Here is a 16,203-nt window from a genome sequence, read left to right as displayed (position 1 = left end):
AGCTCAGTTTTATGGGGAACCACTAGTGGTATGTCAATGATAATTGGTATGCAGATGTATTACCATTGTCACATCTCATTGCCATGGAGATTATTTGGCTCCGCCCCCTCACACATGGTCTATTGACTTTGAATGGTTTGCTTACTTTACATGTATTACTTTGTGATTAGGTCAGTTTATGGAGATCCACTTGTGGTACATCAATGATAATTGGTATGCAGATGTATTACGATTGCCACATCTCATTTTCATGGAGATTTTTTGGCTCCGCCCCCTCAGTCATGGTCTATTGACTTTGAATGGTTTGCTTACTTTACATGTATTACTTTGTGATTAGGTCAGTTTATGGAGATCCACTTGTGGTACATCAATGATAATTGGTATGCAGATGTATTAGCATTGTCACATCTCATTGCCATGGAGATTGTTTGGCTCCACCTCCTCAGTCATGGTCTTTTGACTTTGAATGGTTTGCTTACTTTACATTCAAAATTACAAAAAGGCGAGACATATCTCTGTGATAACAGTTTATGGTATTTAGTTTTACAAATGTGTCCGATGATCCAGGGTGTCAAAAGGGCATGGTCAACATGGCTAAAATTAGAACATGGGGACAAAATGCATTATTGTCTTTCATATTTTAAACCTAGATAAAGAAAGTCTGACAGGAGCACAGATTTTTAGGCAGTTAAGCTGCCTTATGCGAGCACCCTTGATTTGTGTTCTACCCAATAAATGCTGAAATACATGCCATTGTTATTATCTAGCTGGATATTATGTTATGTATAACTTATTGGACATTTTTTTCATACTTTTCATTCTGGATTACAAAAAATATGACCAAAATAACCTTTAATGATCGTCGATTTTCCCAAAAGTTTTGAAGTTGCACATAGGAAGAAGAGCACATTAGGAATCCTTATGTATTTTATTATCCCCTGATCTTTTGGCTAAGATGTCAAAGAACACGTGTATGATATATTTAATCGCCGAAAATCTCTAAAGACAAGTAGTTTAGATTTCCGAAATTGCAAAAGTTGTAGGAATATTGTTTGTCATCAATACGTAGTCAACTACTTCAGTAGTCTATTAAAATTAGTTCGACTAATCACGCTGTTGGCAGCAATTTTGAATTAGAATACGAAATTTCGTATCTTTTCAATTTGAACGCAGGGGTTCAAATTAGCGGTGGTCCGAGGTCTGGGACCTTCCATTTTTGCAGTCGGACTTTCTGCTTGGTTACTAGCTACGCCCGACATGCCCGACGGACCTTGAAAGAAAATTAAAAAAAAACTTTCCAAACATTTTTACCAAATTTTTCTAATAAACGATCTCAATTTTATTTTCATCATTACTATCCATGACAGCGATGTTTAATTTGTTCAACCGCTAGATTTATACAGAAAATCGCCGACAAATAATGTGTAAATCCGAGTAAAATTGTATCTCACTCCATCTGTCAAAAACAACATTGAAAATAAAATGGCTGCGGGGGAAGACAATAACAATATCCGATCCAATTCCGGAAGCGGATAATGGCAATCCCGGGTTTGGATATCATTTAAAAAAAAATCCAGACAGGTGACAAAATACATCTATGCATGGTAAATAAATATAAACACTAGAATTGAAAACCAAAAGATATATGTAAAAGAAAGAAAAAGCAGAAAACATTTTGTACACAAATTTTAATGTCAAAATCAAATACAATGTGACAGCTAGGAACAGTTTATCTAACAATATATATGTTCCTGGTAACAGTATACATTTTCTTTATCAGTGATAAATGTTGGTAATGCATGTTAGATGCTTTTAAAGTTAAACATATTACTGCAATTTCAAGGGGTATTTTTTTCTTCTCAATTTTGATGGGTCAGTTAAAATAGCTGGAAGTTTCTTATATAAAAAAAAAGATGTGGTATGATTGCCAATGAGACAACTGTCCACAAGAGACCAAAATGACACAGACATTTACAACTATAGGTCATCATACTGCCTTCAACAATGAGCAAAGCCCATACCATTACCACATAGTCGGCTATAAAAGGCCCCGATAAGACAATGAGAAACAATTCAAACGAGAAAACTAATAGCCTTATTTATATAAAATAAAATAACTATGAAACAAATATGTAACACATAAAGAAATGACAACCAATGAATTACAGGCTTCTGACTTTGGACAGGCACAAATAGTGCAACTATATATATGATACCTGAATGTAAGCAAAACTTATTATATATAGGTGGAGTCCATACATGTATGAGACTAAATAAATAATCAAATGAAATATAGGGGAAGTCCCCAGGGTCACCCCACCCCCTCATGTTTTAGAACTTGGAAACAGTCGAGATCCCCACCCCCAAACCATATTTATTCATGTATGGGGCAATATATAATTAATCAAATGAAATATAGGGGGAGTCCCTGGGGATCACCCCATCCCTCCTGTTTGATAACTTGGTTACGGTCGAGATCCCTATCCCTAAACCATATATCTTCATGTAGTGGACAATATAATAAATCAAATGAAATAAGTAGAGGGAGTCCCTGGGGATCACCCCACCCCTCCTATTTGAGAACTTGGAAACAGTGGAGATCCCCACCCCTAAACCATTTTTATTTATGTATGGGACAATATAACAAATAAAATGAAATTTGTAGAGGGAGTCCCTGGGGATCACCCTACTCCTCCTATTTGAGAACTTGGAAACGGTCGTATCAGGAATAATGTGGGGGTTCCTAGGGTCACTGTTCATACTCCTGTTTGAGAACTTCAGGTAACGGTCAAGATCCCCACCCCTAAACCATACATATTCATGTATGGGACAATATAACAAATCATATGAAATATAGATTGAGTTCTTGGGGCCACTCTACCCCTTCCTGTTTGAGAATTTATAATGGTCGAGATCCACAATCTTAAACCATATATATTTATGTATGGGATAATATTACAAATCAAATAAATTATAAGGGGGTCTCTATGGTCACTGTACACCCTCCTGTTTGAGAACTTGGAAAAATTCGAGATCCTCACCCCATAACCATATATACTCATGTATGGGACTATATAACAAATCAAATGAAATATAGGGGAAGTCCCTTAGGTCACCATACCCCTCCTATTTAAGAACTTGGAAACAGTTGGGATCCCCACCTCTAAATAAAATGAAATATAGGGAGAGTCCCTGCAGTCACCCCCACCCCTCCTGATTGAGAAATTGGAAACAGTCGAGACCCCCATCTTTAAATTAAACCATATATATTCATGTATGAGAACTGATCAAATGAAATATAGGGAGAGTCCTTAGGGTCACCCTACCCACTCCTGTTTGATAACTAAGTGTACTGTTGAACACAAACTCAGATTTCTTTCCAGGGAAGCAAGTCTATTCATACTTTTACAAGCTCGTACTAAAGTCAATTTGAACTTCTAACAGTCAACCAATACTAACGTTAACGAACTGCAATCATTGCAAACTTGTACCACTGAAGACTCATGACCATGAATAAAATATACTTGATATATGTGTTGCTTTTAAAAACTGACAAAATATGAATTATTTGCCTCAATGATTAATTTATTAAATGAACATAAATGTACAATATATGATTGTTTAATGTTTGTTCTTTTCAACAAATCTTTAAAAAACAAATTGAAGCAACAATATTTGTCTTATTATATAAACTTCTGCCAAGTTTTCCTCTGCTTTTTTTTTTACTTAACTGCCTACAGCGCCTTTGGTGCTTTGATTAAGAATGTCAAGGTCTTTGTAATATCCATTTTGTCAAAAATTGTCAGACATTCCTTAAATTTTAATAAGCAAAATTAAATTACTAAGCTAAGATCTTCTAATATATAGCAACATGACTCATATTATCAGTGTGATTTTTAATGTCTACGACAAACCAACAAAATGCAACCAGGAAAAATGATCAGCATACCTGCTAACTATTTGCAGGGGATTTCCCCCATGGAGGCTCCCAAATGGAAATTTTGTAAGAGCAATTTTGTCCACTATTTTAAAGAAAACAATTAATTTAACAATGGCTATGAGCTTGTTAAAGCAGGAAGAAGCCAAAAAAAAAACCACATTAGAATATATTTGAAGGCCCCCTTGAAGGTTTTGTAGGACTATAAAAACCATCTTTCACGTAAAACCCCCATGGTCATTTTGAAAAGTTGGCAGGTATGGATCAGCAACACAAGATGTACAAATAGGTGAACCATTCAGAGGTTTTCTGTTAACTTCTTCATGTTGTCATTGCCCTTGAATGACAATTTTTATCACTTTTTTGTTGGGGGTAAAATCTATAAGGATAGAGGTAAACTGTACACAGAAAAAATATTGAGTGACACTAAGATTTCATAAATTTTGAAATCCACAAATAGGGAGATAATGACAATGTATTGGTTATTGCCAAATTTGAAATAGTCATTTATTAATCATATATCCTACAATGCATGCAATAGACCACTTTCCAATTATGTCCGTCATCAGAAAAGTTTGTTAGTTTTGTGCGCCTTTATGTGTATAAATTTAAAGGAAAAAAGGGATCGCTTGTTCATCAATCGTCTTTATGATTGTCATTATGCAGGATGGATTAGGTGTAATATTTGTTCCGTAAGTGCTTAATCACAATTTCCTAATGATAACAGTGCTGAATATTAATATAAGAATTAATTTTCCCTAATAATTTGTGCAACATAGCATTTTCATTTTTCAACCAATGGCTCAACATAAGAACAGAAGTGATGACATCCCTAAATGCTTGAATGATGTTCACTAAAACCAAAGTTTATGATGGAAATGCATCAAACTCGTAAGTCGTCTATTGTACGAAAATTTTAACATGAATAAAAATATATATTCCTAGGCATATGTAAATAATGATTTAACAAATTTATTGAAATGTGAATGAACATGATGAAAGTAGATATGGGGTATGTGCATTACGGGAATTTACATCAACCTAATGACACAAATAGGAGATATGATATAAGTTTTAATAAATTAAATTTATATTTCAGATTATATAATTATATAGTTCATATACAAGGTAACTGTTACAAACTAAAATACAAAAGTGAATGAACTGTGTATCTGATAAAGTTCATGTAATCTTATCAAATTCTAATAAATTAAAAAGTTAAATACCTATAGGTACATGTATAACTTTTGTCCCACTTAAATATGCAGTTAGAATTGATTAGTTCATTGTATTGTATCAATTTGAAATGCTAGTTTTCTGTGATAGGGTATGATATTATTACTTATATTTTTGTATTGCTGGTGTTATTGCTATCTATTGTCATATGGGTATTAGAGAGGGGGCAGGGGCCCAGGTCTCTGCTTTAGGGAAGCTGAAGTATCAGACTAGAGTGGCCACCCTCTTAGGCAGTTAGTTTTTCCCCCAATTATAAAAATATTGGATCCGTCACTGGTTGTTATATTATTTTAAGAGTTTAGGGGCTGTTTTAACTGAAATATATCACTCATCTCGTTCATTCATTATGTCATACTATTGCAAGGTATATGCCACAAGCATAACAAAGACAGTAGACCTTATCCCTGTTTGAAAATTTTATACAAGTATCGCTCTTTTCACTTTAATCTTTTTTTTCTTTTCAGGAAGACAGTTAAACATTTATAAAATGTGAAATATACTGTGTTAACTTGCAAAGCTGATAATTTTCAAAAGTGAAAGTAGCAAATTTTACATATTTAAAATGCCTAGTTGTCCACAGTGTGGGGATGCAGTAACAAAAGAACAGAAGTTTTGTTCAAACTGTGCATGGAAAGTTGACAGCACCATATTTGACCAGGAAGGAATAATCTGCACAGGACAAAATGATGATGGTACTGCTTGTGGCAGACAGCTTACAAACAATGCCAAGTTTTGTCCAGATTGTGCTAAACCAGTCAAGAAAGCAGGTTAGATAAAGGCATTGACATTAAAAATATTTGCATCAGATGATTGCTTGATCTGAGTGAGTACCAAACAAATCACATTTCCTGCAGGTTAAATTCACATTTTAAAGCATCTCTGAAAGTTTGTAATGGTTCAATTTACAACTGTGTAAATTTTAATATCCTCCAAACAATATTTTATAAATATCCTAAATAAAATTCTTAAATGAGCATGCACAACTTTCATTTTGATATTTATATTTCAGATGCCAACGTACCAGTCTCTGATTCTAATCTGTCTGCTGCAGATAACCCCCTTACTTCACAGAATGTACAAAATACAATTGGTTCAACAGACTTGGAAATGGAACAACACAACAATGGTATAATACATTCAGCAGTGCAAGGTCAAACTTTTCCAAATCAAAATCTGTCTGTAGACAGCATAAAGAATAGTGATGTTGCTAATGGTAACAGTATGGAAATTATTTCTTCAACAGACAGCACTCCATCTGATTCTGAAGCAGCAGTAAACCTGGCAATAGGTCAAAAGACTCCAGAATCTAATGCTGAAGGTCAAAAAGAGAATCTAGATTCTACACCAGAAAGTCACGAGTTGATTTTTGAATCAAATTCAGCCAGTAAAGACCAGACTCGAGAAACTCCTACAAGTCAGGAGCAGATACCAGATTCAGATCCTAAACCTTTCAGCCATGAGCAAACAAGATCTAAGAGGGATGAAGACAAAATGGAAGTTTCATCATCACAAATACCAGGATCAAAGAATAAAACCAGTCATACACAAAACACTAATGATGAGCCTGAAACTCCACTGAGTAAGCCAAACTTTTATAACATACATTTACTATCTGTACCTCCTTTCTCACTTGACAATTGCTATGATTTTATGGGTTTCTTAAATAGCACAACACGGACTGTCTAATTTTTTGTAGGTGCGTGGTATGAATTTGTGTGTTCTGCTCACATGATTTTTGTCTCGCTTGTTGGATTAAAAAAGCAAGACATAGGTATTATTTTTCGGCATTAATGACAGCATCAACTGTATTAATTTGTAATTAGGTCTAGTTTATGGTGAACTAGAGGTAAGTCAAATATATTTGGTATGCAGTTGAATAAGCATTGACATATCTCATATTCTATCCCTAACTATTCTGTTATCAAATGTATATAGTTTTATCACAATTTATTTTTTCAAATGTACGTACGTTATGTTGATTTTTTTGATTTTGTTATTTTTGATTTTTTGTTGCTAAATCAGTGTAAATTATAAATTTTATAGTCGACGCCCGGCGAATAATCTTTAATAATTGAAGGATCGCTAGAAACCTAAAGAAGAAGAAGATATTCATGGAGATTATTTGGCCCAGCCCCCTCAGTCATGGTTATTGACCTCAAAATTTTTGGTTAGTTATCACATATTATTTTGACATTAGGTCGGTTTATGGGTAACTTCAAGTGGTAGGTCAATGATAATCAGTATGCAGTTGTATTAGCATTGTCACATCTCATTACCATGGAGATTATTTGACCCCCCTTTACATATTTTCTTACATTTGATTTAAAAAATTTAGTATGTACTATTGACCTTTGTTACTGTTCTTTCAGAAAAACTAAAATTAACAAATGAAAGTGATTCACCTAGATTCCAGGAAAGTTCCAGTAATAACAGAACAGTACCAATTCAACCTCACTCAGTATTTGGGCCTGACAAGAATCAAGACAAGACAATTGACTTTGAAACTACAACAGACTCTCAAGTAGGACCTGACAGGAATCAAGACAAGACAACTGACTCTGAAACTACAACAGACTCTCAAGTAGGACCTGACAGGAATCAGGACAAGACAACTGACTCTGAAACTACAACAGACTCTCAAGCAGGACCTGACAGGAATCAGGACAAGACAACTGACTCTGAAACTACAACAAACTCTCAAGCAGGACCTGACAGGAATCAGGACAAGACAACTGACTCTGAAACTACAACAGACTATCAAGCAGGACCTGACAAGAATCAAGACAAGACAAGTACCTCTGAAACTACAACAGACTCTCAAACAGGACCTGGTTCTGAAAGATTCAAAGATTCATTCATTTTTGGTGCATTATCTAACCCCACAAATCCAAGTTACTTCAAAGGAGAATCAAGTTCACAAAAAGACGATACTGAAGTGTCTCAAGAAAGAGAAGGTGGACACAAGGACAAAGACAAAACTGATAAAGAAATTAGTGCTAAATCAGAGAAAGAAGGGAAACAAGACGAAGAAAGCAGTGAGGATGACAGTAGTGAAAGTAAAGATTCTGATAGTGAAAAGTCTGACGGAGATGGAAAAAACTTGCCTGCTAGTAAAAAGAAGAATAAAGATAGAAAGAGTAACAAAAAGAAGAAGGAAGAAAAAAAGAAGGAAAGAAAGAAAAGAAAGGAGAATAAAGATGGAAATTCAAATACAAACAGCTCTTCTACTAAAGATACCAGATCTTCAACCGGAAGTAATTCTGCTGATACTAAGGTAAAAACACAATCTGCATTATTTGTTAATAGATATAGTTGCAGATGTAAGTTTTAATTTATAATTTGTTTGAAATAAGTGAAAAATTTGTATTAAAGGTAGAAGCTTCAAGTAATTAACTTTGTCTTATAAAAATTAATCAGGTAAACCTTTCCATGTGTTACAATAGGTACAATTTACAAATATATAAGACAAATTGTTGGTCTTTAAAATCAATATCTATTGTCTAACCAGACGTGGATCTTTTTGTCTTCCAGTAAAGCCATTCAAAAGGAACAGTCAGATTCTCAAGAAAGTAAACTACATTCTTATGATATTTCAAATTGCCTATTACTTTTATCATAGAACCAGATGCTCCGCAGGGTGCAGCAGGGCTTCCAAAACGGTCATATATTCCGGTCATTTATATAATGTCCGGTAAAAGACCAGCTGGGCAAAGCATGAAACGGTCACTTTTTAGTTTTCAAGGCTTTTTCTGTCATTTTTACATAATTCACGATCTTTTTGACTGTCACCTTTTGCCTTTAACATAAACACATTTCCGGTCATAAATGTGACATGATGATTAATTACTATCAAAACAACACCTTCTTCAATACTTTCTAAATTTAATCAAGGCTTATTAGTAGTTGGACAGCTGAAATCTACCTGTTCAGGTATCATATCAAAGTAAAGTTTAAATTGTTGGTTTTTTTTAATGTAATGTCAATCATTGGAATGGCCATCTGATTACCATAATTGCCTTTTGTGACTAAGTCTTAAGGGATTAAAATCGGGATCAAATATGAAATGTCTGGCTGGCTCAAATATTTTTTGGAAGCCCTGGGGTGCAGCTTTATACGACCGCAGAGGTCGAATCCTGAACAGTTGGGGCAAGTATGGACACAACATTTAAGCTTGATACAGCTCTGAATTTGGATTGTGATTAAATAGTTGACACAACATAGGTTTCTTTTTTGTGTTCTGCTAAATTGTTCCTTTTAAAATTGTTACACGATGATGACTGCTGTACTGTACCCATATTTTGACTATTTTATTTATAGTGTCTGTCATTGAAAATATAATGGAACTTGATGAGACTGTCATCAAAGTGAGAGGGTAAGCACTATAAAACAAGGTTTAATCCACCATTTTCTACATTTGAAAATGCCTGTACCAAGTCAGGAATATGACAGTTCTTGTCCATTCGTTTTTGATGTATTTTGTTATTTGAATTTGCCATGTGATTATGGACTTTCCGAATTGATTTTCCTCTTAAGTTCAGTATTTTTGTGATTTTCCTTTTTTCTGACACTGAATGGATGTGGTATAAGAACTTAAACTTAAAAACTTTAAAATTGGACACTTACCTATTATGGTCCAATATCCAAAATCTATATACATGGTTAGATTCTGCATATCATCCAACCCCAAGAATTCAATTTTTTATGAAATCAAATAATGTTCAATTTTAGACCCTTAAGACCTCATAAACCTTGTGTTTAAATTTCATAGATTTCTATTTACTTTTACTAAAGTTAAAGTGCGAAAATCAAATGTCTTTGGACGACGACGCCAACATAATACCAATATACGACCAAAAAAATTTCAATTTTTGTAGTCATATAAAAAGGTGTACCTGAACTACTGAGAAAAATTACTTTTATGATTAAGAATATATAGACATTTTGTAACTGAGGCAGTATTACTTATAATCAAACCATCTGAATTGGCAATTATTAGGGCCCCGCCTTTAGGCAGGTCGCCCTATAGTTATCAGTCTGTCCGTCTGTCCGTCCGTAACACTTTAATTTTGTGTCCGCTCCATATCTAGAGAACCATTATGATTTCATACTTTATACTTTACATGTTTATTAACCACCACCAGAGGGCCTGTCATGATGTATGTACAACTTCCTAGGTCAAAGGTCAAGGTAAAAAAAACTTTGGTTTCAGTTGACAACCCTGTGTCCTGTGGTGAAGATCATGTCCGCTCTATATCTTGAGAACCGTTATGATTTCAAAGTTTATACTTGACATCCATTTTAACCAACACCAGAGGGTGTGTCATGATGTATGTACAACTTCCTAGGTCAAAGGTCAAGGTCAAAAACTTTGGTTTCAGTTTACAACCCTGTGTCCTGTGGTGAAGATCGTGTCCGCTCCATATCTAGATAACCGTTATGATTTCACAGTTTATACTTGACATCCATTTTAACCACCACCAGAGGGCGTGTCATGATGTATGTACAACTTCCTAGGTCAAAGGTCAAGGTCAAAATCTTTGGTTTCAGTTGACAACCACGTGTCCTGTGGTGAAGATCGTGTCCGCTCTATATCTTGAGAACCGTTATGATTTCAAAAATTATACTTAACATCCATTTTAACCAACACCAGAGGGTGTGTCATGATGTATGTACAACTTCCTAGGTCAAAGGTCTGTCTGTCTGTCGCTAACAAATTTGATCCACACTATATTTTGAGAGGACAGCTGTTATTATTTCATACTTTATACCTGACAAACATTTTCAACTAAACATATATATTAACCAACACCAGAGAATTTGTCATAATGTATGCATCCTAGGTCAAAGGTCAGTCCGTCCATCCGTTCGTTGTTCTTAACAAATTGTGTCCGCTCTACCTCTCAAGAACCGTTAATATTTCATACTTTATACTTGGTGGGTCATAATGTATTGAAGGCATAATTCTAAAAATATGTGACAAATATCAATTGGGCAGCACCATTAAACATATTGTTCAAACATCAATCCATAAATACAGAAGTCACCTTAGAGTAGTCAACAATGAGTTCACATCATGCAGTCATATCACTATTATACTATGAATGTAAGTTGAGAATACTTATCAGTTTTAACTTAAAATCTTAAAATAAAATCACACATGAGACTATGTAATAACTTCAAATAATGCTTCATATCAGATTATCCATACAACTTATTTACCCCATGTTATTGACAGCGGGGCCCACTGAGATGGCTCCCATCTCAATGGTATCTAGTTTTAAATCTTGTACTGCAAACATAAGTATAAAAGTATACTTTGTTTATACATGAAATCAGTTCAATTTGAAGCATAAGAGTCAATTTTATTGGAATTGTTTTCTCATATATCATAAACACATGTTTATATCTGTTGTAGAAAAGATTGCAGTACTTTTCCTAAATAAAACAATAATCAGAAATGTTTGATGATTATTCACTTGAATCTTCCCTATCATGTCTATAAGGTTCTGAAATACTGTCCAATTATGTAACTTTATATTTTTATAATGTTTTTCAGAGTTATGGAACTAAAGAAAAAGCATCTGTGGCAGAAACTGCAAGGTATGTATCATAGAGAGTCTTTTCAAAGAGTTTGAATTAGGTGCAAAGACATGATGTCTAATATAAGAAAAAATCACAATTTCAGAGAACCATGGAACATCATAAAAAACATGATAGTAAAGGAAAATATGTCATGTTTGTCATTGATTTTAGTATGAATAATTTATTACAAATACTATTTGTATGCTTTATAATCCCTTTTTATTTTGGATATGGTAAGAGTTTGCTCTGACTTTTGAGATTACAATATTCATTTATACTAATATTTGATTGTTTAATATAGATACTGATTACTCATGTTTATCATATTTTCTATTTCTACTATTTTAGCAGTAGTAGTAAAAAGCCAGAAGGGAAGAAACAAAGCACAGGTTCCTTTGTAGATGTATGTTTCCATGCAGTTATTTCACCCACCATTCTGATCAATCCAGATAAAGACTTTGTTGTTATTGCCTTTGAGAAATATGGTGGTGGTTGGGAGAGCAAACAACACAAATTAAAATTGGAAAGGTATGTATTTTATTTACCCTATTCATCCTCATTCTATATCTACAATATTTGAAACTGCATCATTTAAGTCATTGCAAGTTTCCTGTAAAAAGTATAAACATTTGTGGCTGACTTAATGACCCTTTAAAAAAAAACTTATACAAAGCATGACAAGTTTGGTTACTGAATGATAAATAAATTATCTTATGAATTTTTCATTGACCATAAAGCACAGTTTTTGTCTTTTTTATTTTAATTATTTTGACATTGACTGTTCAAAAGTTGTGCCCTTACTTACCCTTATAATTGTTTTTTATGCCCCATTTATGGGCATTATGTTTTCTGGTCTGTGCGTCTGTTTGTCCGTCTGTTCGTCTGACTATTGTTTGTTCGTTTGTCTGTTCATCCCACTTCAGGTTAAAGTTTTTGGTCGAAGTAGTTTTTGAGGAAGTTGAAGTTCAATCAACTTGAAACTAAGTATACATGTCATACATGTTCCCTATGATGTGATCTTTCTAATTTCAATGCCAAATTAGATATTTTCCCCCATTTTCACAGTCCACTCAACATGAAAAATGATAGTGTGATTGGGACATCCATGTACTGGGGACACATTCTTGTTTTTCTTTAGTACTTGATGATATTAAAAAAATACCACTTGAATTTGAAGAACTCTTTTTCAGAGAATTAGGTAGTATGTATGTTTGAATGTACAGACAATTAACTTCTAATCTATAATATTGCATTTTTCACAGGCCAAGAGAAGATGGTTTCATAGTTGGCACTGTGACAGTTGCCATTCCAAAACATATGGTATCATCACAATCTGGTTCATTTTACTATAACTATGTGGCATATCATGAAGATGGCAAGAATAGCAGAACATTGGAATATTTTCATCGTATTTTCGCTGGAGAAGACTTGATAGAAAAGGGTTATAAAAGACCTTTATCAGTACCTTCAAAGTATTCTGCTAAAGGTGATGCAATTAGTATATTAAAAAGTTAACATATTACATGTACATACTGCTATGATCTTTTCCTGTCAAGACAAAACTTAAGTCCGGAAAATTTAAAATGATTTGACTGAAAAATAATAAGATCATAAAAAAGAAATGTGTCTGAATAATTATTATAGAAAAAATGCCAAAATTATCAAATTAAAAACAAAAAAGAAACATCAAAAGAAAGACTGATGTATAAGCCAATTTTATGTTAAGTTTGTGTAATTTTTGTCAAGCCTTCAACTTTAGTTGAAAAAGCAAGACATAGCAATCCTACAAATATTCACTCTGTGGTTAAAGTTTTTTCGAAATTTTAATAACTTTCTTAAATATCCTCGATTTGTACCAAACTTAGACAGAAGCTTGTTTTTACTGAAAAAAATCATATGCAAATCAAGTATGTTAAAAAAAATTCAATGGAGGAAAGGGTTAAAGAAGCAACAGAAGTATCAGCTGTTTATTTTGTATCACTGTCCTGATAGCATGTTCTATATCATCTTCTAGGTATATACCATAGTTATGATGGAGTTGTCAGAGAAGACCCAAGATTAGGCAGAAATAAAAGCAATCATTTTTGGGACAATTTAAAAAAGTTTTTTGGATTAGATAGCTATCGTAAACTTCTTTTGGAGGATGCAAAACTTGCTGTGTCAGCATTTCAGCCTGACTGGCAGTTGAAATCTTTGAAAAGTGATGGATTTAATGGGGAAGAAATGGTTTTGCAAGTTGGCCAAATTAAGGATGGACTTAGGAAACTTTTTGTTCAAGATATGTCATTAATGTATGGTTATGAATTTGATCCATTGTTTGCTAAAGTAAGTACAACAGAATAATGTGATAACATTAAAAGCATTTCTTGTCATGCATTTAATTTTATAGTTGTATCATAACAGTAATAAAGGTTATCATGCAATATGGACTTTGCTTATTGTTGAAGACTGTATGGTGACCTATAAGTGTTAATTTCTGTGTTATTTGGTTTCTTGTGGAGAGTTGTCTTGTTGGCATCTTTTTATTTTTATAATTTTTGTTTGTTAATGCTTACATGAAAAACTTATTAGCAAACTTTAAAAAAAAAAACAGTGAAAAGATTTGTTTACACATCAGAAAATAAAAATGAATTAACTAATACATGTACCATAATTTTGATTAAACACTTAAAATATCTTTTGATAAAAAACATTCATCAACCCTTTCAGAACTATATCGCAGCGAAGCAATTCATTCTTCAAACAACTATATTTTTCTTAATTTTGCAACTTTTTTTCTTGGTATATCTGTTAGAATAATGTCAATATAGAAAGATGCCTCACTGTAGGACCTCCATTGAAAAAAAAAGAATTATGGAATTCTGTAAATTTATACCATACTGTTTACTGATTTTGATATAAAGCTAAAAGATAAGCTTCTTCAACTAAAAATAAAGGAATTTTCAAAATTAACCTTGAAGTGAGTACCTTTGTTATTTCTTATTTCTAAAAAAAAAATGGATCAATATTTATATATATTTTTCAGGGTTTTTCATCACACATAAAAAGAATCATACATGAGCTGCATAAAATTGGCAAAGGTCCATTTAATGTGGAATCAAAATCTCTTCGCTTAGTAACAGCAGTAACTGTCACCTATTTAATTAGTGAACATGATGATAAAATAGAACACAAAGAGAAGAGAATGTTATGTGAAGCACTGTTGCCAATGCCTGACTTTGAAAATAAAACATCAACAGATCTGGAATACTTGAAGAATTTTCTACCAAATGTTTTCAGGTTTGCATATACATACTTTGTGATTTTCTGATTGAATTAATATTTTATATATTCAAAGAATTAAGGAAATAGTTAATGCCTCAGTCTCAGTTAATCTTTAAATTAGTGAGTAAGTAATATAACACTCAGCATCTGTACAGAGAAACATTTTTGATTCATAAGTGAATTGATATTATTAAATTAGTTATGGACTTGATAGTTTTAGCAATAATGCTGTTGCATGTTTTAAAAACAGAAATGACACCTTAAAGATTGAGAGATTTTCTAAATCTCATTAATTATTCAAGATGATCATTGCTATTGACGATAAAACTAAATTGCAAAGAGCCACTGACATGTGTCCTTTTTTTATACATAGGAATGCATATAAAATACCTTTCAAGTATATTTTGTACTAATGAATTGTTTTGTTTGAATTATATGTCTAGTTATTGACAAAAAGATTTTAATGCTAACTCTTTTTTTCTACAGAAAAGTTGGTGAATCTATATTGAAGTTTTCAAGAAACATTGCTGGAAAATCGTCAGACCCTTGTTGGATGTTCTGTGCTCCTGTCATTCATTTTATGTTAAATGATATAAGACCTTTTGAAGAACCTACTGTAAAGGTGAACCATGATGACAGACTTCCAAAATGGTGGGGAATTGACCAGTTTGGATACGACATTGACCATTTCAAATCACAATCAAAATGGGACAGGTAGCTATATTATTATAGTGATATGGAAAAGCTTGAGTGTTAATAATCCCAATCTCAGGTGTTGATTGTTTTTATGCCCCACCTATGATAGTAAAGGGGCATTATGTTTTCTGGTCTGTGCGTCAAGATAGTTTTTGATGAAGTTGAAGTCCAATCAACTTAAAACTTAGTACACATGTTCCTTATGATATGATCTTTCTAATTTTAAAGCCAAATTAAACTTTTGACCCCAATTTCACGGTCCACTGAACATAGAAAATGAAAGTGCATGTTTCAGGTTAAAGTTTTTGGTCAAGGTAGTTTTTGATGAAGTTGAAGTCCAATCAACTTGAAAAATAGTAAACATGTTCCCTATGATATTATCATTCTAATTTTAATGACTAATTATATTTTTTATCCAATTTCATGGTCCATTTAACATGGAAAATGTTAGTGCGAATGGGGTATCCATGTACTTTGGACACATTCTT

General features: G+C 33.1%; 2 protein-coding genes across 2 annotated transcripts in view; both read left to right on the top strand.

The window, feature by feature from the left end:
• The first annotated feature begins 6,148 nt into the window (after positions 1 to 6,148).
• Positions 6,149 to 12,970, top strand: LOC134723095 (uncharacterized). The gene is made up of 5 exons (XM_063586734.1): positions 6,149 to 6,752; positions 7,543 to 8,447; positions 11,730 to 11,773; positions 12,104 to 12,283; positions 12,946 to 12,970. The coding sequence occupies exons 1-5, from the start codon at positions 6,149 to 6,151 to the stop codon at positions 12,968 to 12,970; spliced, it is 1,758 nt and encodes a 585-aa protein (XP_063442804.1).
• Positions 7,952 to 16,203, top strand: part of LOC134723093 (E3 ubiquitin-protein ligase rnf213-alpha-like) — a 119,422-nt gene continuing 111,170 nt past the window's right edge. The window contains exons 1-7 of the mRNA XM_063586733.1: positions 7,952 to 8,447; positions 11,730 to 11,773; positions 12,104 to 12,283; positions 13,018 to 13,241; positions 13,770 to 14,080; positions 14,781 to 15,034; positions 15,506 to 15,733. Of these exons, the coding sequence (XP_063442803.1) occupies positions 13,073 to 13,241; positions 13,770 to 14,080; positions 14,781 to 15,034; positions 15,506 to 15,733 (962 nt within the window). The 5' untranslated portion in view covers positions 7,952 to 8,447; positions 11,730 to 11,773; positions 12,104 to 12,283; positions 13,018 to 13,072. The remainder of the gene's footprint in view (positions 8,448 to 11,729; positions 11,774 to 12,103; positions 12,284 to 13,017; positions 13,242 to 13,769; positions 14,081 to 14,780; positions 15,035 to 15,505; positions 15,734 to 16,203) is intronic.

The sequence above is a fragment of the Mytilus trossulus genome, chromosome 6 (assembly GCF_036588685.1).
Source record: "Mytilus trossulus isolate FHL-02 chromosome 6, PNRI_Mtr1.1.1.hap1, whole genome shotgun sequence".
Taxonomy (NCBI): Eukaryota; Metazoa; Mollusca; class Bivalvia; order Mytilida; family Mytilidae; genus Mytilus; species Mytilus trossulus.
This window is presented reverse-complemented; position numbering and strand designations above follow the sequence as displayed.